Genomic DNA, 26,567 nt, shown 5'->3' on the forward strand with positions numbered 1-26,567 from the left:
AGAGAGATTTTTATTTCCTCTGGCCAGCACATACAGTACATATATACAATGAGATGTTTAGTTTAACTCTGCTAATTTGCCTCCACCCACCTATTCCTATTGTTTAGCAGTTTAAGATAAACAATGGGAATGTTAAATTTAAGGCTGCTAATCTCCCTTGCTCTCCCATTCCCATTGTTTAGCAGTTTTAACTAAATAATCGGAATGTTTAGCAAATCTCCATCCCTTCCCCCTTTTTTTCCAGCTCCCATAAGAGTCTATGGAAACTCCTGTGCTTTGCGCACCATAAATAGGTCAGGTCCTATCTTTTCACGCAGAAGGGAATTTCAGTCGCTCATGTCCTACCTTTTTGAGGTGCTATTTTTTTTCGCACGGATACAATTTCTTCTTCTGAATGTTTCCATAGGAAACCATTGGTTCTAATAGTCGCAGAGGTTTTTTTTTTGCGCATGTAAGTTAGATGCACAAATTCCTTTGTGTGGGAGAGCCCTTAAGAACACATTATGTAAGTTGCTAGGTCCATGCAAGCCCATCTAGATAGATTCAAAAATCTCTTGCAGTTCGCAGACCTTTCTGCTGCTACGCTGGCTAGATGTTGAGAATTCTCAGCATCAAAGTTTGAAACCACTCAATTCCTTACAAGCAGGGATTTCCAGTTTGCCTAATTATCACACATAACGGTACAAAGGTGGTCGCTAACACACCCAAAGAAGCAAAGCAGCTTTGCGTTGATTGGAACCTGTCATGACCAGATGATCCTTCTAGAGATAGCAAAAGACAACCAACTCTGAAATTCCATGAAGAACGGTCTGCTATCTCTCCCAGGAAGTGATGTACCTCATAAAACAACTTCAAGTGTATATATGTGTGTGTATGCTTACATTAGTATACCCATCTATATGAAAAAGATTACGCATTTATTCCCTATTTAGGGTCTTGATCTCCAAGGTTCGGCAATATCTCTTACATAAGGTTATTTACCAGTCTCTTGTTAATTAAGTGTTACTCTGTATAACTGCCCTGCTATGTCCATGTTATTTTTTTTCCAGTTCCCCATGATCCCCCAAACTGTCCCATTTTGTGCCAGTTGGCTACTAGGGATGAGCGAGTATACTCGCTAAGGCACTACTCGCTCGACTAATGTGCCTTAGCCGAGTATCTCTCTGCTCGTCCCGAAAGATTCGGGTGCCGCCGCGGGGCGGGGAGCTGCGGGGGAGAGCAGGGAGGTACGGAGGGGAGATCTCTCTCTCCCTCTCTCCCGCCCGCTCTGCCCCGCTCCCCGCCGCAACTCACCTGTCAGCTGCGGCGGCCCCCGAATCTTTAGGGACGAGCAGTGAGATACTCGGCTAAGGCACATTACTCGAGCGAGTAGTGCCTTAGCGAGTATACGCGCTCATCCCTATTGGCTACTCATTTATATTTTTATCTTTACACTGTGTTTGAATAAGTGTGTATTTTTAGTTTCTTCGAGTTTTGTACTATGTTTGCTACATGTAGCTTGCCAGAACAAGCAGATTTATACAGATAATGTACAGCCTAATATTTGTATACCTAAGGGAGGGGTCTCATATGAACAGATTCTAATTGTGGAATGCGTGATCGCTGTCCATATAAACTTTCCGTGAGCGGAAAGAAAATCACAGCATGCTGTATTTTGCGGTGGACTCCACGCAGATGGCCTCCATTCAAGTTAATGAAGACGTCCGACCTGCAGCTCATCCGCAATTAACATTGCGTATGGGCTGTGGGTACCCATATCATCGGTAAGCGACAGCGTGGGAAATACAAACACAGAAAAAGAAAACTGTACTGCGCATGACCGCCTGCAAGCCTCAATGGTCATTTGCAATACAGCTTCATCAGGTACGCAAGGTCACCGGTCGGGCTCACAGCCAGAATCTACTGCGTGCAGAACACAACCCGTTCGTATGAGTCTGGCCTAAATAAAAACTTTAGATAGAACTAAAGAATAGAGAGCGGCAAATACATATTATAAGATTGACTGTTAAAAGTATAGAAACATTTCAGGGAGTTTGCTCTGCTAGGAAAAAAAGGTCAATATATTACAAGCACAATAGTCAATATATGGGAAAGCCTAAATAACACACATCTTAGGTCTTTAACCCATTAAGGTACAAGCACTGTCCTGGGCTTGGTCCTGGGCTTTAATCCCAGCCGATTGTAAAAATACGGCAGGGGATTAAAGCCCCGCTTCTGCAATTAATCAGAAGCAGGTTGGGTTGTCAGCTGTTAGTCACAGCTAAGAACCCAAAGAAGAATGCAGGAGCGGTTTTAACCCTTACTGCCTTCTCCTTTCCCGAGTACACAGCACTCAATGAGCAATATGTACTAAAAAGTGGAAGTGTTTCTTCCAGTACGTGAGCCAGGGGTCACATGACCGCCAGGATCCCCTGGCACAGCAGAGCTACAGGGTCCTAGCAGACCATGATCAGCTCTACTAGTGACTTATGTCACTACAGGAGATGTTTTTCCCTGTAACTGGGGCTCCTATGGGTGCGGCTCCTATGAAAGCTACAACTACAGTAGAGAAGCGTCAAATAAAAAAACCCCAAAAAAATGTGAATGTGCCTCAGAGGTGTTATATGACATCATGGGGAACGTAGATAGTTAAAAAATTACATTAATAAGTAAATCAAAATTACAGAATAAAATAAAAATATATACATAAGAAAGAAAATAACCCAAAGCCGACGCCAACCAAAACCATCGCTGCATGCACCCTGTAATCCAAAACCATACATATTATATATCAAAATGTCTGAAACAAAACGAGGAACATAAACATACTAATTTAAAAAAAAACTATAAATGTTAAAAAAATATTTTTTTTAGCTTCTTGCCCCCAATAAAACTAAGAAATTGAAAAAAAAGTCAGTGAAAAAGATATTTTTAAAAATCACCCTATATGTCACGGAAAAAAGACAGCAAAAATAATTTTGGTAGCTGAAGGGAAAAAAATAGGGCAGTTAAACCACCACATGGGTAAAATCCCTAAAAAGTATCTGGTCCTTAAGGTACAAAACAGCCAGGTCCTTAAGGGGTTAAGGTAAAGAGTCATAAAACATTATCCATTTGGCCCAAATAGATAAATGTTGGCTTGAATTACCCAATCTCCACACCACCATTTGTTCCAAGGTATAATTATAGTAAATGGCATTGATGATTTCAAGTAGTGAAGAAGATTGGTTCCAGTTACTAGCAATATTGGATCTAACTACAGTGAGAATATATGAATGAAGAAATCTAAGGTAGGCAATGGATCCAGCATTAGGGATGAATTAATAGGGTAACCTAATATATCTCTAATTAAACCGAGATAATTTTCCAGAAAGGCTGTAGGAGGTTACAATACCACCCAATATCCTGACTGCGGAGTTACATTTCCAACATAAACTGGAAGCGTTCGGGTATATTTTGGATAGGCGAAAGGTACCATCCGTATAGGATATTTCTAGATGATTCTAGATAGTTAACACATTTTGAAGATTTGCAGTTAAGTGATAAAATGAAATTGCATTGATAATCAGAAAACCTAATACCCAAATCTTTTTCCCACTTGTTAACAAAGGGGAAATCATGAGGGGAAGAGATCTCCATAATCGTTTTATAACAGTGAAAGAACTTTGGTTAGCTTATTAGAATCATAAAAAAGCTTAAAAGAGGTCACAGGGGGGTTCACTGGACCCAGACGGGTTGTCAGGAAATGTTGAAGCCTAAACTTTTACAATTGTACCCTATTGGAAAAAAATCCTCATTCAAATTTATGTGATGATAAACAAATTCTGAGTAGCTGTTATTCTGCGGCCCTCTCTGAGCTGAAGTCTGATCAGATCAAAGTTGATTTTCTTATTCTTTGACCAAAATATGCATTAAATTAAAAATTTGTCCCAAAGGTGTCCACACCTTTTAGATCACCAGTGCCTATTCTAGACCTTTGTCAAATAGCTAAATAATGTAAATACATGAGTAATGTAAAGGTGATAGTGAAGTCACAAATTCCGATGATTTTGACTGCATAAATTTGGCTTTGCAGAAATATTGCCAACGTGCATGATCTTTGGTTATATTTTGTCGGAATATTTCTAGTACAAGCTGCTATTTTGACCATCTCAACTCCCTCAACTGCCACTAAATATTCTGCTGTTCTGATCTGAGAGTCATGAAAAGCTTTCCAGAAAGACTTCGTTATCATCCAGCGAATCATTATGTTTATTGCCCTTGCAAATAACTGATTATGCATCCAGGAGATTGTGAACATTAAATACATTTAGCGGACTATTTTCAATTAGCATAATCTAAAGCCACTGCTAATAAGTGCATAAGTGGAAAAATGTAATCAACCCTCTAAAATTTGCTGTTGCTGTAATCAAAGTGACTTGTAGAATAATGGTAACATAATATTTATACCAGGCCATTAAAAATAAATCACAAAAAAACTGGTAAAATAGCTTTTTTCCACTGCCTCAGGAAATCGGTTCCTAAAAAAACATGAACTCGCCCCACAAAACACAAGGTGTTATACAGCTGCATTGATGGGGTTACAATGCATTTAAGGTGGCTTGTTCTGTGTCAATCTACATGAGACCTAAATTCAAAATCTGCAATATAAAAAAGTTACATTTTTTGGATGCTTTTTCCAATTTTAACATTACTGTCGGGGGTGGAGGAAATTAAAGGAGTTCTCTGCTACTTATACATTGATGGTCAGTCCTAAGGATAGATTCTGTTAAAGTCCAAGACAACTCCTTTAATTATATGACTAATATCTTCTAGGAAACCAAAAAAGATTTTCCATTTATCCTAAACCTCTTATTTCTGTTTAGTATACAGAATTACTCAAGTTTTCCACGAAGACTAATACAACCCGTGTAGTGAACTTTGAACCATCATTTGTATGGAAGAATCATAGACTTCCTAGTGATGTTCCTGATAGCGGTAAGTTCATCTGAATTATCATGTGTTCTTTGTCGACTATATTGACACCAGTGACAATATAAATATTTTTATTTTATTATAGGACCTAACATCATGACAATCGCAGTCTTCACCTTAACAGTAGCTATTATACTCGTTCTGATCATTGCACTTCTTGTTTTCAGGTAGGTGTTAATTATACAGTAATAAAAGTGATGTTTTGCCTTAAAATCTGGAACCACCATTTTCCATAAACACAAGATGTGATCACCAATGCCTGCCAACATATTTATTCATTTTCTCTAATACATTAATATATTCTATGGGTAAAATCCCCCAAAATTCACTGCATTTCCGCACTTAATAAGTGACAGAAACGACACCATTTGGTGCGTTTTCTGCTATTGGAAATTTGACTTTCAGAATCTTCTCCATAGAAACACACCATTTTTGTTGGAGGACCTGCTCACATCTGGTAACATGTCCAGTTCTGTGCAGGTCCTGAAGCAATTTAAGTGGAGCTGCCAAGCTCAACAGAGGAGAATGCTAGCAGTTCTGTGTATTTGGGGGTCTATCCTGTGTGTGATAGACTAGGAATGAAGAGAATATATGTGTTCTTTATAATGGAATGAATGTTAAATCCACATATGTAGTGGCCCAGAGTTAGGGTGTCTTTAGAGCAGATGTATGTCCATTTTATGTAAACTGTCTTGTGTGTACTTGTGTTTATGTGTGTTCTATATAAATTCTAACAAGCTTTGTTGTGGCAAATCTGTCTTCCCTAACTTGTTGTTGTGTGTGGTATTGTGGGAGTTTAGAAAAAGTTAGGAGGTGGAGTCTACAGTAGTGGAGAGTGTGCAGAGATGTAGTTGGTGGAGGAGGACATGTCAATGAGAGGCTGAAGCTCGTTTTTGCTTCTGCCTGTACACAGCCGTGGGTCTACCTCATTTCCCCTCCGGGGACTGAAGCTCAGAGTAATGTTTCCTGCTATAACAAGTCGTGCGGAGTAACTTGCTTTATACTTGGAAAATCAAAGTTGAACTCTGTGCATAAAGAAAAACTGTGAACCCCTGGTTTTAAAACTCTCTCTTTGACTGTGAACTCTTTTATTTAACACCCAGCAACAGTTTGCTTGAGAAGAGGTACTGGCATCACGTGACAACACCTTTGGGACTAATTACCATAATTTACATCTGCCTGTTCTTTTTGCACTGTGCACGACTGAGCTGGGCCACGCTCCGCCACAGAGCCACCCGTGACAACCATCTTGAGAGCCCTGTGGCCTTCTCTGCAATAGCCGGCCTTCCGCCCGGATGCCGCATATACATAGATGCCTAATAATTTTCCTGTCCAAGAGAGATGTGGAATGTACAGGATATATAAGTAGCTTATAGTGGAATGAACAGCTATTCTACATGAATAGATGCCTAATAAATGTCCTGTGCAACATAGACATGGAGTGTATATTAGGACTTTTTTACAACCTTGTTTCCCTGTATCATAAATTGATGAGCTTTCATGAGAGATTAGGTAAAATCTTATTTTCAAGATAATTTGATTAAAAAAAACCTCACGCACAAAATGATTTGAAAATTTTATTTATCGGCTTTTTCGCCCATTTTTTGAAGTCACTGTAAACAGATACAAAATTAAACACAACCTTTAGAGTCACATTATACAACATTATATAGGGTCATCAAACACAAAAGGAAGTCCATTATTCACAATAATGTCATTGGACAGGATGAATCTCAGTGGGAGACTGTCCTTGTTGTGGCAGCATTCCTGCAAGTCTTGCATAACTTTTGCACTCTTGCACTGGTTGCTTCAAGGAATGTTGATTGGAGATTCATCTGTTTTCTAGTGGGTTTTCAAGCATTTGAGACCTGTTGGGTAGTCATTCAATGGCCTACATAACATCTCAAAGTGGTTTGTGCGTGACCTTTTTCAATATTTCAATGGAATAAATGTCATTTTAGTCATTAAGAGGCAAAAGTTCATTCACTTGTCCTATAGGAAATAATTTTTGAGAAAAAAAAAGTCAAAAAGTCATCACCCTAGTGTATATACTGTATATATAGTTTACAGTAGAATAAACCTATAGAATAAACAGTGTGTGTCAGCAGCCTCAGATGTCTTTCAAAGTCACCCATCTAGCCACTATGAATTATTTGCAAGCTGTACGCAGCTAGCAGTGGTTTTCTGCAAATTACAAAGTTAGCTGATAAGTTACATAAAACTACACTAAAAAGTAAACTAACACAAAAAAACTGAACAAAAAAGTAAATAAAAAGGAAACATGAGGAAAGTAAGAGGTAGTGGACGTATGGGTAGTGGTAGTGGTGGAGGTGGTAGATGATGAACCAAGTTGGCACTTCATGCGGCTCCCACTGAAGCAATAGCTCCACATTCTGCAGGAGTTGAGGCAAGCAAGCTGCCAATCCTTAGAAGTGCTTCTGCCTGTGCATTACATCTGCAGCAGGCACAACGTAGAATGGATGACACAGCATGCCTCAAGTACCACCACCTCCTTTTCCTCTCAGTCGTAGGCACACAGTCCTCAGCCTGCACCAGTCGGCCGTGAGCATTTCTCCTCTACTTCACCCCATGCCAAATCCCATGTATCCTCTGAAGTAGTCCATGTATATGTTTTGTGTATATATCTTGGGCAAGTTTCTCGGCTCTGTGAAACTAGCCTTAACTAGAGAGTTTTGTATTCTTGCTTGTACAAACTAGTCTAGCTGTATTTGGTAAATCTGCCATTTTTTATATAAAAATGTAAACTGCCAACCATAATTACATACACCAAAAAAAACGTATTTAATTATTTCTCTGAGGAAAACTAATAGGAAACCCTTCCTTTGTGTCACAACGCATGTACACGAGACATATACACGAGCGATGTTTTCGCTGCATGTCCTATCTTTTCATTTTTCTCAGATCGCACCGCACATTGTTTTCAATGGGACAGTAAAATACAGTGTGCAATGTGTACACGAGTGCGATGTGAGGTTTCCTATTGAAAACAATGGGGAACACTTGCCGATCCTCCTACACGGCTGAAAGCCGAGCCACGGGAAAGCTACTTTACTGAAGTGATGGGAGGTAGTTGTACCTGAAAAATACTTCGCATTGCCAAGAAAACGCACATCGATGAGCGAGATAATGGGATAACGGGTTGAGTTTTTCGGCGCAATTTTGTGCTTGCCTGTGTGTAGGTAGCCTAAACATGCCATGAAGGAGATTTATAAAACTTTGTTGCCCTTAGCAGCCAATCACAACACAGCTGTCATTTCTTATCTTTTTGGAAAATGAAATCAGTGCTGTTTTTGGTTGCTCTGGGCAACAGCAACAGTTCTATAAATCTGCCCCTATGAGGGTATGTTCACATGTAGTGTGTATGCTGCAAAATTTGCACAGCGTATTTGCATGTATGACAGTACAAAGTGAATGAAATTTAAAGAAATCGTATTCACACAATATAGAAAAAATCTGTCACATAAATTGACCTGTGGTGCGGATTTTACCTCTGCAGAATGTCGATTCATGTTCCTGATTTTCATCCTGGATTTCATCCCTTCAAATGCACAGCAAGATCCACAAAAAACCTGCATGGGTATTTTCCATGGCACAGATACATTCCGCGTGACTGTACCCAGAATCGTTCTATAGACACATAAACTGATATTTAAAGGGGTTGTCCCGCGCCGAAACGGGTTTTTTTTTTTTCAACCCCCCCCCCCCGTTCGGCGCGAGACAACCCCGATGCAGGGACGTACAGACAGCTTACCGGAGCGCTTACCTTAATCCCCGCGCTCCGGTGACTTCTATACTTACCTGTGAAGATGGCCGCCGGAATCCTCTTCCTCCGTGGACCGCAGCTCTTCTGTGCGGTCCATTGCCGATTCCAGCCTCCTGATTGGCTGGAATCGGCACGTGACGGGGCGGAGCTACACGGAGCCGGCATCCTGCACGAAAGGCTCCATAGAAGAAAGCAGAAGACCCGGACTGCGCAAGCGCGGCTAATTTGGCCATCGGAGGGCGAAAATTAGTCGGCACCATGGAGACGAGGACGCCAGCAACGGAGCAGGTAAGTAAAAAACTTTTTATAACTTCTGTATGGCTCATAATTAATGCACAATGTATATTACAAAGTGCATTAATATGGCCATACAGAAGTGTATAGACCCACTTGCTGCCGCGGGACAACCCCTTTAACATAACTAACGTATTTTAGAATTGAAATCTAAATCTTTTTGTAGAAAGTACCGTAAAGAACATGCACTGCAGCAGAAAATGTGGTCCCATATTGCACCTGAAAAAATTTTGCCACTGGAAACAAATGAGACTTCGCATGTCAGCCTGAAGGTGATTATAAGTATTCGAACAATAGTATTTTAAGTAACACTCAACAAAGAAAGATGGGGCCTAACAAAATGTGCAAGAAATGGTGGGAGACGCAGCGACAGACAGCTCAGTTTCTACATGTGGCTCACTGACCACCACAGAGTCACTTTAATGTTTCTTTCCCAAGTCTGACCAAGTGGAGCAAAAGGATGATTTCATGTCAAGATAATAAGGAAAATATAGTGGCCCCTCAACATCCTGTAGAATATTAATTGGGATGACCACTGTATATTGACAGCATTGTGTCTTGAAACCAAAACTGGACATTGGTTCCGAAGCCCCCAAAATGTCAACCAAAGGTAACACAACCTAAGGATTAAAGAATATTAAACACACAATTCGGCTCTCTGCTTCTCTCCTCCCCTCCAAGCGGTTTGCAATGGACCGTCCCTTGTCCATAGCCAGCAATGGGAGTGGGCAGGACAGAGCGGAGCTTTGCTCCTCCCGCCCCTCCCATTTCCCACGTGAAAATGCCGGCCGATATACGCTAGTGGGAATAAGCCCTTATATAGCATTTTTTGTTGTATTACTTTTTAAAAACAAAATATCTTTGGGTAAAAAGTTATTTTCTGCTGCTATCTTCTGGTAGCCATAACTTTTTAATTTTTCCGTTGATATAGTTGTGCGAGGACTCATTTTTGTCAGACGTTCTGCAGTTTCTATAGGTACCATCTTGAAGTATATATAACTCTTTGATTGCTTTGTATTAAAATTTAAAAAAAGGGTTGTGTATTTTTTTTCTGACGATGTTCACCGTGTGGGACAAGTAAAGCGTTACGTTGACAGATTGGATTTTTACGGACATAACAACACCAAACATGTTTTTGTTTTCCACTGTTTTGATGTTTTTATTATAAATATGGGAAAAAGGGGTTTTCTTTAAACTTTTACTTTGTTTTATTTTTTCTAATAATTATTAAAAGTTTTTTTCACTCATTTTTACATTTTTTTTTAGTCCCTTACTTGAACTTGCAATCTGACAGAGTATTACATTATACCATGATCTGGCAGGTATTCTACTAAGCCATATGCATGGCTTGATAGGTAATCAGCCATGGCAGCACTAGGGGCCTTCCGAAGGCCCCAGACTGCCCTGGCAACTGAACGGCACCTCATGATCACATCGCAGGGGGTCTTAGAGGATCCCTGAACTTTGTTTGGAGGATTTAAAAGCCACTGTTAGAACTGACATTGGCATTTATAGAGTTAACAGCTATTGCTGCTGGATGCCAGCTGTAAGAAACAGCTAGCACCTGCACTATATGGAGCGGGATCGGCTCTTGATTCTCCTCTGTACAAATACAGATGTAACTGTATGTCCTGTGTCATTAAGGGGTTAACAAACAAAAGTGCAAAATAGAAAACTGCAAAAACACCACTAGAACTACTTTTTTCACAGCCTTGGGAAAAATGAGATTCTTCTTCAGTGCATTGTGTGTGTTTTATACCTGGCATTGATTCGTGGATTAGCAGCCTATAATTGTAAAGCCAATCTAATCCATGACAGGCGATGCTATTACCATTCTCATGTGATGATACTTTTATTTTGCTTTTTAGATTGATGAAGATAAACGGCGTGAATCTTTACCGAGGCTCAGACGAGGCAAATATGACAAAAAGGTGCATGATTTAAACATTTTAGTTTTGTGTTTAGGCATCTGCATTATTACTGCACACAGACATAATGAGCAGGTCCCTTCTGTCAATTTAGTAAGGAGGGTCTAGATTGTCTGTGTATTGCAGTATGGCTTTGGATTTCAGTGAGTGCTAATTAATGCATTATTTACCCTGCGGCATTGCTGCCTCAAATGTATTCTCTCACTGGTAGAGCTAAATAGGGGGGTCCTCTTTAATCTTTTGCTGTCAGGGGTGTTTAAACATTTTGTACCTCTGCTCGCCGGGACAGTTTTCACACTTTTGACATGTACAAATAAAACCTAAATGACAAAATAAAAAAGTCATACTAAACCCTCGTAACATTAATATTTTCTGAAAGTGGCGCATTGTCACACTGCTACCCAGAACTTTATACACACAGTATAACGTGCAATTTTGCATCAAAGTGCAATTTTAAAACATTTATATAAGTAGCTGAAGGTGGGATCCGAGCAGAAAATCAGATAAAAATAAAAGTTCAACATGTGCAGAGTTCATGTATATCACTTAGGGCTCTTTCACACGAGCGTAGCGATTTTCAGTCGGCTGCGTCATGGCCAAAGTGCAACCGAAAATCATATGATCATGCCGTTTGTGCAGCCATTCAGAGAGCCCGGGTCTGGCACATATACGCCGCGCCCAGATTGCTGTCGGGCGGGGGAAGACAGTTTAGCTCTGCTAAACTGCATCCCCCTTTCCATCCTCTTGCAGACTCTTGGCTGCCAGCATTTGGAGGAGGCGGCGACAGGGCGGGAGCTTAGCACCTAGCTCCTGCCCGCCCCCGCCCATTCCAAACAGCCAGCAAGGGGCAGAGAGAAGGAGGGATGGAGGTGGGAGTTTAGCAGACACGCTGCTAAACCCCCTTCCGCTTCCCTTTCCCTCGCAGCTACCAGAGGCTCCTATAGGAGTCTATGGAGCCGCCGCCGTATTCCAGCCGGGAAGATAGTTCCTGAACTCAAAATTGCGCGATGCGCAATGACAGTGTGCCCATGTGAGAGCACGTATTCATAAAATCACGAGAACTGCAGGGACCAAACATCTTGTTTTACGATGGAAATTTTAAAAAATTAACAGCTTTTAAAATATACATTGCACGCCCTGAAAAGTAAGTGCACCCCTAAAGCCTATATATTATCTGAAAGCAGACAACCTGCAGTTCTCTTGATGAGCAGTTAACAGCTATCTCCACTTTTATGTAACTTTGTGACAAATAGCAACTATTGTTTAAAAAATGCATCTAAACATATATTTGTGTCTAAAACTCACATGCAAGTAGAGGTAATACACACAAACACAGTATAAGGCTGCCGTCATATAGCGTTCTTTTCATCAGTGTAAATAAGGGACATTAAACATATTACCCAGAGGAGCATGAATGGCCTTTTAAGTCTCCTCACTCATTCATCGTCTAGGTGCTCCCCTTAATAGGAAAAGATAGCATTTCTGACTAACTTTCATCAGTGTCTCGTACATTTAAAGAACGGATGACAGCATACGAACTCATATTTATTCAATGATGCAGCACACACTGCGAGCTTTTTCAAGCGGACACAATTCCAATTCTATCCGTTCAGTCATGTCCAACTTGATAATCTGTAGGCCAGTCCTCTCCATGCTTTTTTGTTTTCTACGGCTGCTTTCCATTGCCTGATGTCCATTCCCGTGTCCTGCTTGATAGTTTCCACCCAACGTGTCTTTTTTCTTCCCTGTTACCACTGACCATTCCAAGTATCATCTCTTTTTCCAGTGAATTCGCCATCATCACGTGTCCAAAGTAAGTCTGTCTCTGGTCTTGCCTTCAAAGGACATCTCTGGGTTGATACAGTCCAGGACAGCTTTGTTAGTGTCGCCAGCTGTCCAGGGGATTTGTATAAGTTTTCCCCAACATCACAGCTCGAAAGCATCAATTTTTCTTCTTTCTGCTATCCTCAATGTCTACATCTCGCAGCCTCATGTTGCAATTGGGGGAATGATGGCTGTGATTAACCTTTGTTTGATGGTGACTGAGACATCCTTGCACTTTCATATTGGGTCCATGCTCACCAAAGCTGTATGCACCAGTGCTAATTGAAGCTTTATCTCACCTGTCAAGATGTCACTATGATCGATGAGAGACCCAAGGAATACGAAACTATTAACTACTTGGATTTCCTTGTTGTTGACCTTCATGTGGACTTCCTTGTTGTCAACAGTCTTCTTGATGTTCAGGTGAAGTCCCATCTTCTCCCTTCTCTCTTCTTTTAGCTTCAGGATCAGTATCTTCAGATGCTTTGCTGTTTATGCCAACAGGGTTGTATCATTTGCGTTTCTTAGATGACTGATGGTTCTTCCACCTACTTTCAACCCAATACCCCGGTCATTTAAGTCCAGCTGCCTCATGATCACTTCCGCACAGAGGTTGAAAAGAAAAGGAGACAAGATGTGTCCTTGTCTTGTGTCAAGCAGACGCAGACTGCGTAAAAAAAATCATTGCATGTCCTATTCTTGTACGTATCTTGGATGAGAATTAGGACTTGCAAATGCATGTGAATGTGCAGGCCATCCGTATATCAGACAACACCCAATCTGGTCCATGTTGTGTCCGATGCAAGTTTTGCCCGAACTGCTCGAGCGCTACTCACACACACAGCAATTGTGTCAGAAGCCTAAAAGTAATAGGTCAAGATATTCAACGTTTCAACACTAGTTACATAGAATCAGAGTTTTCGAAAGTAATTTACAAAGGTTGAGACACTTGTAAGAATAGTTTGCTGCCAATTTGAAACCATAAATCGCTGTCTGTCCTTGATGTGTTCCCTGAAAAAAAAGCCCTATATTTTCATAATATTTCATAATATTTTCATGTTTGAAACTTACTTTTGAACCATTTCACATTATTTGCTGAACTTGAAAATTATTTCCCAGTTCCAAATCTGGCAATCAGAATAACTCCCTGGATCAACGATCCAGGAAGCGACCATAACAAGTAATATTGTTACATTCAACAAAGGCATCCAGTCCTCTATTGAACTTTTTTAGCAAGTTTGCTATCACCACGTCCTCAGGTAGCGTTTCATAGTCTCACTGCTCTTACAGTAAAGAATCGCCTTCTATATCGGTGTAGAAACCTTCTTTCCTGTAGATGGAAAGGGTGCCCCCTTGTTACAGTCACAGTCCTGGGTATAAACAGATCATGGGAGAGATCTTTGTACTGACCCCCGATATATTTATACATAGTGTTACCATGCAGGGCGGCGCTGGGTCCTGCGGCTGGCGCGCACCGCTCCGGTGTCAGCTCCGGCGTCCCGGAGCTCTGCAGTCGGGGCTCTCCCGGCGGCGTGGGGCAGCCAGCGTGCGGCGGCGTGGGCGTGTCCGCCCGTAGGGTGCCGCCCGCTCTCCCCCACCTTCCTTATGCACAGTGGGAGAGTCGGCTCCTCCCACTCTCCGCCCCCGGGCGGAGGCTTGAAGTTAAAAGGCTGGCAGTGACCTGAGCTCACTGCCAGTTATTGGTTCTGCTAGCCTCTAGTCAGGTCTGTTCCAGTCTGCCCTAGTTGCTTGTCAGTATCCTTTCGTTTGCCTGTGAGCTCCACCTCCAGCCTTGATTTACCTAGTAAGTTTTGTTGGTCTGTTACACCTGCCTCTTCTGTCGGCACTCTGTCCCCCGTTAGTTAGTTCCATCGCGGTAGTCGCCAGGTACCTAGCCAGCGCAGGGACCGCCGCCCAGTTGTCCGCCTGGGGTTAGCCAGGGCCGAGGCAAGTAGGCAGGGACAGTGGGGTGCGGGAAGATCAGGGCACCCCACCTGGCGCTCCGGGGGGCAGAGTGCCATAACATAATAACTGGCCCTTAAAACCGTTTTGTCATGGAGGCGATCAGTTCCCTCACGAACCAGCTGCAGGCCCTGGTGCCTGTGATCCAGGATTTATCCACCCGCATGGCGGCCCAGGAGCAGCAGGAAGTGTCGCAGGGGCCGGACGCCTCAACCAGCTCAGAACCCAAGTGCCCTCTTCCCGAGGTATTTTCTGGGGAGAGGAACAAGTTTTTTGCTTTCCGACAAGCGTGTCGCCTGTTTTTTCGGATGCGTCCCCGTTCTTCCGGGTCGGAGGCTCAGAGGGTCGGGCTGATAATGTCCCTGCTGTGGGGCTCTGCCCAGACATGGGCCTTTTCCATCCCCGAGGGTTCCTCCTGCCTGCAGTCCGTGGACTCCTTTTTCCAGGAACTGGGGGGTATCTTCGACGAGCCAGACCGAGCGGGGTTGGCGGTTTTGCGGTTGCTGGCGTTGCACCAGTGGTCGCTTTGTGTGGAGGATTATTGCTCCAACTTCAGACGCTATGCAGGGGATACTGCATGGAACGATAGCGCTCTGAAGGACGTCTTTTTGCAGGGCCTCTCGGATGCGGTAAAAGACCTGTTGATTTCCCATCCCGTTCCTGGGTCCTTAAGGGAGGTCATGGAGCTAGCGGTGAAGGCAGATAGGAGGCTCAGGTCTAGGAAGCAGGATAGACAGGCCCGTAGGGTCAGGGAGGTCATTTGTCCTGTTCCCTCTTCTTCCGTACCTGTCTCTGTTCCTGAGCCAATGGAGGTGGACCCGCTGGACCCCAAAGAGCGACGCCGGATTTGTTTGGTGCATCATCTCTGCTTCTACTGCGGGAAAGCTGGACATCGGGTGATCACCTGCCCCCTGAGGCTTCAGCGCTCACAGTCCGAACCAGCGGAAGAGCTCCGAGTCCTAGGCGATTGCAGGGAGGATCGCCTAGGACTTCAGGTACTTCCTAAACTGTTGGTACCTTGTCAGGTTAGATTCTGGAATTTTTCCCGACCCGGGAAGGCGTTTATTGATTCCGGAGCAGCCGCTAACCTGATAAGCATGAGTTTCGTTAAACCTTTGATGGCAGAATTTGTGGCGCTGGAGACGCCAATTCATTTTACCAGTATTGATGCTACCCCTCTCTCTACAGGCCTGGTACGATGGAGGACCCCAGGATTACAGTTCACGGTGGGGGTTCTCCACTCGGAAGAACTGTCTTTCCTGGTTATGGAAAAAATGTCGGTTGATGTGGTGCTTGGTATGCCCTGGTTGGCACTGTACAACCCCCAATTTGATTGGTCCACCCGGGAATTGACTCATTGGGGATCATCCTGTCATAATCACCTGTCTACCATAGCTGTGTGCTCCGCAGATACTGTGCTCATTCCGGAGTATTTGTCAGACTTTCAGGATGTATTCTCCAGAGAACTGACTAAGGCTCTGCCTCCTCATAGGGAGTGGGACTGTGGTATTGATCTGATTCCCGACAGTCCCATCCCTAAGGGAGCCATTTTCAATTTATCAGGCCGTGAGCATTAAGCCCTCAAGTCCTATATCTCGGAGGCTCTGGCCAACCGACATATCCGGCCGTCCAGGTCCCCTGCTGGGGTAGGTCTCTTCTTTGTAGTGAAGAAGGACGGGACACTACGGCCTTGTGTGGATTATCGGGCCTTGAATAAAATAACAGTGAAGAACCAGTGCTCCTTGCCCCTAATTCCTGACTTGTTGAATCAGGTGGTAGGGGCCCACTGGTTCTCCAAACTGGACTTGCGGGGGGCTTACAATTTAATTCGGATTAGAGAGGGAGATAAATGGAAAACGGTGTTCAACACCCCGTTAGGACACTTTGAATGTCTGGTCATGCCTTTCGGACTCTGTAACGCTCCCGCTGTGTTTCAGGGGTTTATAAACGCTGTCTTTCACGACTTCCTGGGGGTATTTATGGTCGTCTATCTTGACGACATTCTGGTGTATTCTCCTGACTGGGATACACATGTGCAGCACCTGAGGTTGGTTCGGACCCGTTTGCGCGAGTACCAACTTTTTGTCAAGTCAGAGAAATGTACTTTTGGTTCTAAAAAAGTATCTTTCCTTGGTTATGTGATTTCACCCACGGAGATTCAGATGGAGTCTGATAAAATAGCTGCAATCTCCCATTGGGTCAGACCAGACAACCTTAAGGCTCTCCAGCGGTTTTTAGGTTTTGCAAATTTTTACCGCAAATTCATTAGAAACTACTCTGTTATTGCTCAACCCCTGACCGACCTGACTAAGAAGGGGGCCGACTTGGTAAAATGGTCGCCGGCGGCCCTAGAGGCCTTTAGTCAGCTAAAGAGGGCATTTACGACTGCCCCGGTGCTAATACAGCCGAACGCACGACTACCTTTTTTCATTGAGGTAGATGCGTCTGAGGTGGGGACAGGAGCAGTATTGTCGCAGGAGGTCAGTGGGAGATCTGGGTATAGCCCATGCGCGTTCTTCTCGCGGAAGTTTAATTCAGCAGAACGCAACTACGACGTAGGTAACCGTGAATTACTGGCTATCAAATGGGCTTTGGAAGAGTGGCGACACCATCTTGAGGGTGCTAGACACCCAATTACCGTGTATACTGATCATAAGAATCTGTTATATCTCGCCAATGCTAAAAGACTCACAGCTCGTCAAGCCAGGTGGGCGTTGTTCTTCGCCAGGTTTAATTTCGTCGTGACATATATCGCAGGGGAGAAGAACGTGAAGGCGGACGCCCTATCACGAAGTTTCGGGGTGCCAGAAAGTGAGACTATGACTCCCGAGAATATCTTAGCACCTGGCGTGGTGATGGCAGCTGTAGAGTCTAACTTCGTCCCCCAACTACAGAATGCCCAGCAGGACGCTCCTTCGGGGGTGCCGGAGGGCAGATGGTTTGTGCCAGAGACCTTACGTCTTCGAGTCATGGACGAATCTCACTCGTCGGTTCTTGCAGGGCATCCAGGGTTTCAGGGGACCCTGGATCTTTGTTCCAGACACTTCTGGTGGCCAGGCATGGCTCAGGAGATCCGCAACTTTGTTAGGGGATGCTCGGTCTGTGCTCGGAACAAGAGTCGACGGCGTCCTCCGGAGGGTCCCCTGAGACCGCTACCGGTTCCTTCCAGTCCATGGTCGCAGTTATCGGTAGACTTTATCACTGATCTACCAGAATCCCAGATGTGCACTACTATCTTAGTGGTGGTCGACCGGTTCTCAAAGATGGCACATTTTGTGGCGTTAAAGAAGCTACCTTCGGCAAAAGAATTTGCCAAGATTTTTGTAACAGAAATAATTCGTCTACATGGGGTTCCCCAAAATATTGTGTCTGATCGCGGGGTTCAGTTTGTGTCGCAGTTTTGGCGTGCCTTCTGTAGAAACCTGGGAACGTCGCTTTCCTTCTCGTCAGCATTCCACCCACAATCTAATGGTCAGACTAAGCGGAAGAACCAAGATTTAGTGCAATATTTACGGTTATTTGCTAGCGAAAAGGCTCATCAGTGGGCAGAGTTCCTGCCATTGGCAGAGTTTGCACTAAACAACCGCCCTTGTTCTTCCACTGGGGTATCTCCATTCTTTTGTGTATACGGTCAGCATCCTCGCTTCCTTACAGCAATACCTACTCCTTTGGTCTGTCCGGCAGCGGATGTCACCACAGATACGCTTCGGGGAGTATGGGAAGAGGTACAGAAAAACTTGGAAGCAACGGGGACTAGTATGCAGTTGCGTAGTGGAAAGAGTCTGTCTGTATCTGAACCGTACAGGGTGGGACAGAAGGTATACCTGTCTTCTAGAAATCTCAAATTGAGGGTCCCATCCTTGAAGCTAGCGCCACGTTACGTGGGTCCGTTTGTCATCACACGGGTGGTAAACCCGCTCGCCTACGAACTGGGTTTGCCAACTACATGGAGGGTTCACAGGGTGTTCCATAAGTCTTTATTGAAACCTTTTGTCCCTTCATTGTTACAGTCCTGGGTATACATAGATGTGGGAGAGATCTCTGTACTGACCCCCAATTTATTTATACATAGTTATTAGAGTGCCCCCTTTTTACAATCCTGGATATAAATAGATGATGAGAGAGATGATGAGAGAGATCTCTGTATTGCCCCCTGATATATCTATACATAGTTATTAGAGCGCCCCCTTGTCATAGTCCTGGGTATACATAGATGGTGGGAGAGATCTCTGTACTGACCTCCAATTTATTTATACATAGTTATTAGAGTGCCCCCTTTTTACAATCCTGGGTATAAATAGATGATGAGAGAGATCTCTGTATTGCCCCCTGATATATCTATACATAGTTATTAGAGCACCCCCTTGTTACAGTCCTGGGTATAATAGATGATGAGAGTGATCTTGTTTGTCTTGGCAGCAGATGCCTGACACTGTTCGCTTCAATAAGGTTTACAGGTAACTAAAATCCCCAAGTCTTTTTCCATGTCAGTGTTACCCAGTGGTTTCCCGTTTAGTGTCTAATGATGACATGTATTTCTCTTGCCTATATGCGTAACATTACATTTATCTTTTGCCACTTTGGAGAAGCTATGGAAAAGTCCAGATACATAAGATCCAATGACTCTCCCCAGCCCAGTCTGCAACTTAAGTCTTCATAGAAGCTGATCAGGTTGGTTTGACAGGGGCAAACCCTCATAAACCCATGCTGATATGCAGTTATACAGCTATTTCCCTTGAGGTTCTCCAGGATAGCATCTCTTAGAAACTCTTCAAACATTTTACCCACAATAGTAGTAAGACTTACCAGCCTGTAGTTTCCGGGTTCACTCTTTGACTCCTTTTTTAATATTGGCATTCAGATTGTATTAGTAGTTAGAATCTGAATGCGCTTTGGGTTCTGTTTTCCTGCTCTGTTATGGGAGCAGAACAACTACACCCACTGACCAAATGGATCTGACTTATGATGAAACTGATCAGCGCAGAATGGCCCCCACTGACTGTATCGGGGGTGCAATATTTTCTGTTAAGGGTAATCACTGATAGAAGCTCTGATGCTGGTGTGGACAGACCGTCACTAAATGTCAATACCAAATCTGTTGAATTTTGTTTTTATTGCAATATTTACCGATTACAAATATTTTTTGAAGGTTATCATATTGAAAGACTTAAAGCATGATGGGAATTTTACAGAAAAACAGAAAATGGACCTTAACAAAGTAAGATGTCTTTATTTTATTAATATTGAAAACATAGAACTGAAAGGGGGTGACAATGTTAGCTTTGACATTATAAAGAGGTTTCCCAAGACTTTTACAAAGCTGCCTAAGGGCCATCAATGGCTCACCCAGTAAATGTACTGCGGCTCCAGTAAGTCTCTCTGGTCACTGCTGCTCCAGTTCTGGAAGCTACTGCAGGAGCCACATGCTGTTCATAATTGACATGACCGTTGCAGCCAATCACTGGCCTCAATAGCCATGTGCCAAGCTGAAGCCATTGGTTTGCAGCAGCAGTCATGTGGATTATCTGGTGCAGAATCTTCTTGGACCAGAGTCACTAGTATTGGAGTAGCTGCACTGTAGCATCAGGACTGGATAGTTTATTTTATTCCATTTTCTGCTCTTTGAAAACCCTCTTAACTGTCCCATATTGCAAAAGAGGAGATTTCATCAAAGAGACTCCGCTAAGCAGACAAGCTATGGCTGGCTCCAGTAGCAGTTACAATCCATGCCCGACACTCGTCCCCGCATACACTGGCTCTCGTGCTTTTGCACGGAAGCTAGTATTGCTGGCTTGCTCACAGAGCGGCCAGCAAGAGGGCAGGGTGGCTACAAGAGATTTCTCTCCTTGCGCTTCCCCGCCCCCTCTATTGACTTAACATAGCGGGCCGTTCAGTTCTGAACGGCTGCTATTTACACTGAATGCTCATCGTTCAGCTCATTGTTCATCGTTTATGCTGCATAAACAATGGGCGATGAGCTGATCGCTGATGCAGTGGTGTCTATTTGAAAATGTATTCAAATGTTGGCTGTAATGTGTGACAAATCATTGGATCAGTGTGCTATGAGAAAGAGATGACCATACTGGCAGAAAGCCGGTCTAAGGAAGGCGACTGCGGTCTACAAATATACATATCCGGGCTCAGGAAAAGTATTCAGTGCAATTAGGAATAATAGTTATAATACAAAGGCGTCAGCTATTTCAAATACATGAAAAAGTCAGGACAAACTAATGTGGAAGTCCCTTTGCATGTTGTTACTTTTGAAGACACTTGCAGATTTTTCCAAAAGCCTCCGCGGCCTTCTCTTTTATTCTTAGCACATCTAATTAAAATATTTTCCAGTAAACAACATTCCAATGAAGTTTGTTGTAAAGATTAGTCCGTCACCCCCAATGTCCACATGTCAACTATCCGCAGTTCAAGATAGACAATCATGGGCGCCCGCAGCTGAATTTTAGCATGTTTGATTTGCAGACCCTTTGGACCACAAAATGCTCCATTTTGCTGCGGGTCCCGCACAGACGGCTTCCATTGAAGTCAATGGAAGCCGTCAGATCCGTGGCCTGCCCACAGCTGACCCTGCAGACAGGCCGCGGATCCCGCTAGAAAGCAGCAGATTTAAAAAAAGAAACTGTACTGCGCATGTGTGGTGGTGTGCCCACCTACATCCGCAGTGGAGAATATGGAAGACCCGCACAGCCATGCAGAGGTTCCGGACAGGTAAGTAATGTCCAACCAATCACAGCTCAGGATTCATTTTATCTCAGCAGTATAAGAGATGAAACCCGCTGTGATCGGTTGCTATGGGCTACAAAGATTTTATCTTTAGACAGGTTTCATTAGCATGTGGTGGCGGGCTACTTTTTTGTGCTCCCCCACTCCTCTGTACATGCTATAGTGATGATGAGCGAGTGTGAGGCATAGCGTGTAGTACATAGCACATCCACAGGAGGGCAGAGGTGTTTTGATATCAAACTGCACCATATCAGACTAAGATGTATATATACAGCATAAGAGATATATGTCAAATTGAACCTTTTTCTACATACTCAGGTTTCTGCATAAATCTGAAATCTATGTAACTTACTGGTTATATTTGTATTTGAAGTAAACCAATTGTAACCCTTCAGCTTCTACAGGTAGATTATTACAACCTGACAAAATTCTATGGCACAGTGAAGATGGACGCAATGATATACGGTGTTTTTGAATACTGTGAAAGAGGTTCACTTCGAGTAAGATTATTCTAAATGTTTATTCACTCAATAGAAGCACTCCGTTTTTTATCTTTATTTTGGGAAATCCATCCCAGTACCACTGACCTCTGTTGTGAAGAATCCAGTTCTATTGCTTGTCCCCTCCTTTTTTTCCCCACCCTCTAGGTCACATGACCAGCACTCTGACTCTGCTCTGTGTCCTGCAGTTAATGGGTCAGATGTATGTCAACTGCCATAAAAAAGACTGTAATTCTTGCCCATTGCAATAAAGCACAGAGAAACTTTACTTTTAAGGAGCAGAATACAAAATGAAAGTTGCTCTACATATGCAAATGTAGTAAAAGAAGAAAGCCTTTTATATATTTTTTAAAACAATATAAGTGTAAAGATCAACACAATAAGGCTAGAATGTTATTTATTCTGCATGATGAATCATATAAAAAATACTAAAATTAGTTAATTTATGTGTTATTTGTATCCTAAAATGGTACTATTGAAAAGTACAACTTATCAGTGATGAACAATCAAAAAGATCCCCCATCCTGAAGGCTAAAGTAGGCCATGTTCTCAATCCATCACGCAATCCGACGTTTATAAAAATCAGATGTATGGTGGATTAGTATGGAGGGGGCTCAGGAGCCAAGTCCGCTCCATATATGGTGGGTGTTAGTTGTCATATGGCCACAGTGGCAGGGCTTGGAGATAATGCTGACTATTAATCACTGCTTTTAAATAGGTTGACAAAGGGAGGGAACTCTTTCTGTCCCCAAATGGCCACATTCAGGTAGCAGTGATGTTTTGTACTGCTGGTGACGGCTGCAGCCAATAAGTGCACCTTCTGGCACTATAGCTCCCATCACTGAGCGGTGATGCAGTCATAGGAGACCTGACCATTGCAGCCACTGATTGGCTGCAGAAGTCACATGGTACCCACTTGTAACTCCTGAAACTCGCAACTCCTATCCTTCTTGCTGTGAAATTATTGATCACCAGAAGATGGAGATCCCCAATTCTCCTTCTTTGCACCAAGTTATAGAGTTAGTCAATGAACACTTCTCTTTCGAGAAAGCTTTGGCATTGAGAAATAATAGGTTACCCACTTATCAGGCAATATGGAAAGGATGACTTAAGTATGCAGGTATTCAGGAAGAGACCAAGACTCCTAGCTAGAGTTTTAAGGCAAAGGCAATATCAGAGACCTATCTAGATGAGTTCCATCAGAGGCTAAATCAGAGATATGGTTTTCTACCATCCACAGTACAGATTCAAGATGCAGAAAGCAGGTACACATGGACGCCGCTGCCGCCAGTGCTGGATTCCGCATGCGGAATCCAACCCACTCTTGTGCAGGTGGCCTTAGTTAAATTATAGAGAGAAACAGAATATGTTTGAATTGCCTGCTAGAGATGAGCGAGTACGCTCGGTCAAGGCAGGTACTCAAGCGAGCATTGCTCTTCTCGAGTAACTGCATACTGGTCCGAGCAGATTCAGGGGGGGAGGGGGGGGGTAAGAGGAGGGTTGCAGGGGGTAGCGGGGGGGGGGGGGGGGGAGAGAGACGGAAGCATGCAGCGCTTCTTCTTCTGGTATTTGCAGCTGCATCTGTGATGGAACCATTGGCCAAAGTTTCTGACACAGATCTAAAACCGGCTTTGGAGCATTTTTTGGTGAAATTTGTGCCAGAAAACTGTTGTTTTTTAAATAGTAAAATTGCCTCAAGGTGTTTTTTTTTTTTCTGTTTGTATCTATTTTTGGAAGATAATAAACATTTTTGTCACCTTAGGATGTTCTCAATGATAAAATATCCTACCCAGATGGCACTTTTATGGACTGGGAATTTAAAATCTCTGTCATGTATGATATAGCTAAGGTAAGGCTCTGCATACACACATACACATATAGTTAACATGGTTATGTAATGGGAAATCAGTTGTATTGGTAGTTTGGTGTTAAAAAAGGGATCAACCATTTTCCAGATAGCAAGTTAAATACATTGCATGGTTCTCACGTAACCGTGCGATGTGCATGCGAGTGCCTTGCAAGGTTTCCAATTGAAATCAATGGGAAATACTACCGATCCGCTATCGTGCGTGAAACTCACTCGAGAGGATCAAAATTTCACAGAAGGGATGCAAAGGTAATTTTGCCTGAAAATCACCTGGCATCCACGGTTAAAACGCAGGTTGATAAGCATGATATCAAGTTTCTCGGACTGATATCACGCTCACCCATGTGCAAGTAGCCTAAACTTGATGTCAGCTTAAGTTGTGCATTTGTGTGGATTACGACTACTGTTATTGCTACTTCAATCACACTCACATACTCGCATGTGACAGAAAACAAACAAGACTTCAAAATGTTCTTATCATTGTGTTGAGTGATTCATGCTGCCATCTGCACAGTCTGGAAATCGTGACATAAGCCTGTGAAGACAAAGCATGAAGTTGTGTAGTCATTCTGCAACATAACAGGACTATAGACATCTCATTATGGTTGCTTTGATCAGGGGAGGCCATTGCTTAGATACCATCCCATACCGGAGTACTCCATGTGCACAAACCATATTTATCATCTATCCGCAAACAGCAATGTAACGCCGTTTAAAATAGTTTAAAAAAACTTTTGGGTCCAGGGACTTGATATAGAGAGTCTACAGTGAACTGTTGAGTCAACAATAGAGTACATATAGGACAGATATAAAGGAGTACAGCACAGAATGCATAGTGTAATACAAGGCCACCAGTCTGAATTCAATGTATATTCTGATTCAAAGCAGCAATTTATATGGTTACCAAAATAATTTTTCAATTATAGGGAATGTCCTATCTACACTCCAGTAAAGCCGAGGTCCATGGCAGACTGAAGTCAACAAACTGTGTAGTTGATAGTCGTATGGTAGTGAAAATCACCGACTTTATTTGCAGTTCCATCACATGTCCTAAAAAGGGTAAGTGTAAATACCGCAGTGTCACAAAGTACTTTTTTTTTTTTACAAATAAATCTATTTAGGTAACTGAAAGTTGTAGGTCTAAAATTCTGAGCTGGTTAATTTCACATTTAACATTAAAGGAATTATCCTGTAAAGAATATTTTCTTAGTTTTAGTAAATCACCAAATTATTAACACATTTTGACTCATAAACACATTTACACTCTACAAAACAAAGCAGCGTAGAATTATGACATTTGCTTATAATTGGCGCCACCTGGTGTTCAAAGTGTATCGATACATAAAGGGAAAACAAAAAACAGCTCACCTATCTGATCCACACTTCAAGGGGACGGCATGGGCCATGCCCAGGGGTGAATTGGGGACTGAAAGTAGCCCTGCAAAGTAATTACATAGTGGCTGCAAGTTGTAGGTGGACCAAACCTACTGTGAGGCGAATACAAGTAGGCAGGGGTCAGAAGCTACGAGCCACATTAGCGGTAGTTGAGGATAAGCCTAAGCAGCGTACATACTGTGCTGTAGCAATTTTTCAATGAAGCAAAGAACATGTTAGAACTGGCGGTGAAAATTAAGGTGCCACCTAATTTAATCCATTAAGCCTTAATGATGGAAATGAACATAATAGCCTTTATGATGGACATTTATGTCATAGGTTCTGCGCCCACATCATCACCACAAGAGCCCTGTACAAGGGCATACCTAATAGGTCAGGGGCCCGGGTGCAAAAGTTCAGCTCAGGCCCCCCCCCTCCTAGATAGATAGATATGAGATAGATAGATAGATACCGTGTTACCTTGAAAATAGGACACTGTTTATATTAATTTTTGCCTCAAAAAAGGCACAGTGTCTTATTTTCGGGGGGTGTCGAATATTCATCTGGCAGCCGGCATTCGGGTCCCTCGGGATGGTCTCCGTCGCTGCTGCAAGCTGCCGTGTCCTGCTTCCCGCCAACAGAGCAGTTCTTCTTGGTACCAGGGCTTGAATATTCCATCTCCAGCAAGCTAATGCTCTGATTAGTTAATCAAACGCCACGTCAGCCAATGAGAGCAGGTGCTCGATTAACCAGTCACAGCCATTCATTGAATGATATCATTGAATGGCTGTGATTGGTTAATCCAGCGCCGTCTTTCATTGGCTGAGGTGGAGCTGGATTAACGAATCAAAGCATTACCTTCCTGGACGTGGGGTATTCAAGCCCCACTACCAGGAAGAACTGCTCTGTTGGGGGGAAGAAGGACACTGGCTGCTAGATACACACACACACACACACATATATATATATATATATATATATATATATATATATATATATATATATACATAATGTGTATGTGTGTGTGTGTATATATATATATATATATATATATATATATATACACACACAAACGCACGTATACGCGCACGCACACACATATATACACACACACATACACATACCCCGGGGTCTGAACCACTTCTCCATGTGACAGCAGAGCAGGATAGGCAGATGTAGCACCCGCTTTTCATCAGGAGGCAGGGGCAGCACATGATAACATCATCTCTGTGCTCAACTTCCAGTCCGGCCGTGGGCTGCCTCCCTTCTTCTTCCCCCCTGCTATTCTCTGCTTCCTCTCAGTGCCCTGTGATCGGTGCAGTGCCGCAGACAGAGCGACCAGTTGA

The 26,567-nt window shown here is 43.2% G+C and overlaps 1 protein-coding gene across 1 annotated transcript in view; it reads left to right on the forward strand.

Annotated features, from left to right (window-relative positions):
- Positions 1 to 26,567, forward strand: part of GUCY2C (guanylate cyclase 2C) — a 160,733-nt gene that overhangs the window by 57,367 nt on the left and 76,799 nt on the right. Inside the window, exons 10-17 of the mRNA XM_066594884.1 lie at positions 4,845 to 4,956; positions 5,039 to 5,120; positions 9,198 to 9,303; positions 10,900 to 10,962; positions 19,895 to 19,963; positions 21,876 to 21,980; positions 23,743 to 23,829; positions 24,774 to 24,906. Of these exons, the coding sequence (XP_066450981.1) occupies positions 4,845 to 4,956; positions 5,039 to 5,120; positions 9,198 to 9,303; positions 10,900 to 10,962; positions 19,895 to 19,963; positions 21,876 to 21,980; positions 23,743 to 23,829; positions 24,774 to 24,906 (757 nt within the window). The remainder of the gene's footprint in view (positions 1 to 4,844; positions 4,957 to 5,038; positions 5,121 to 9,197; positions 9,304 to 10,899; positions 10,963 to 19,894; positions 19,964 to 21,875; positions 21,981 to 23,742; positions 23,830 to 24,773; positions 24,907 to 26,567) is intronic.

This window comes from Eleutherodactylus coqui, chromosome 3 (genome assembly GCF_035609145.1).
Source record: "Eleutherodactylus coqui strain aEleCoq1 chromosome 3, aEleCoq1.hap1, whole genome shotgun sequence".
NCBI lineage: Eukaryota > Metazoa > Chordata > Amphibia > Anura > Eleutherodactylidae > Eleutherodactylus > Eleutherodactylus coqui.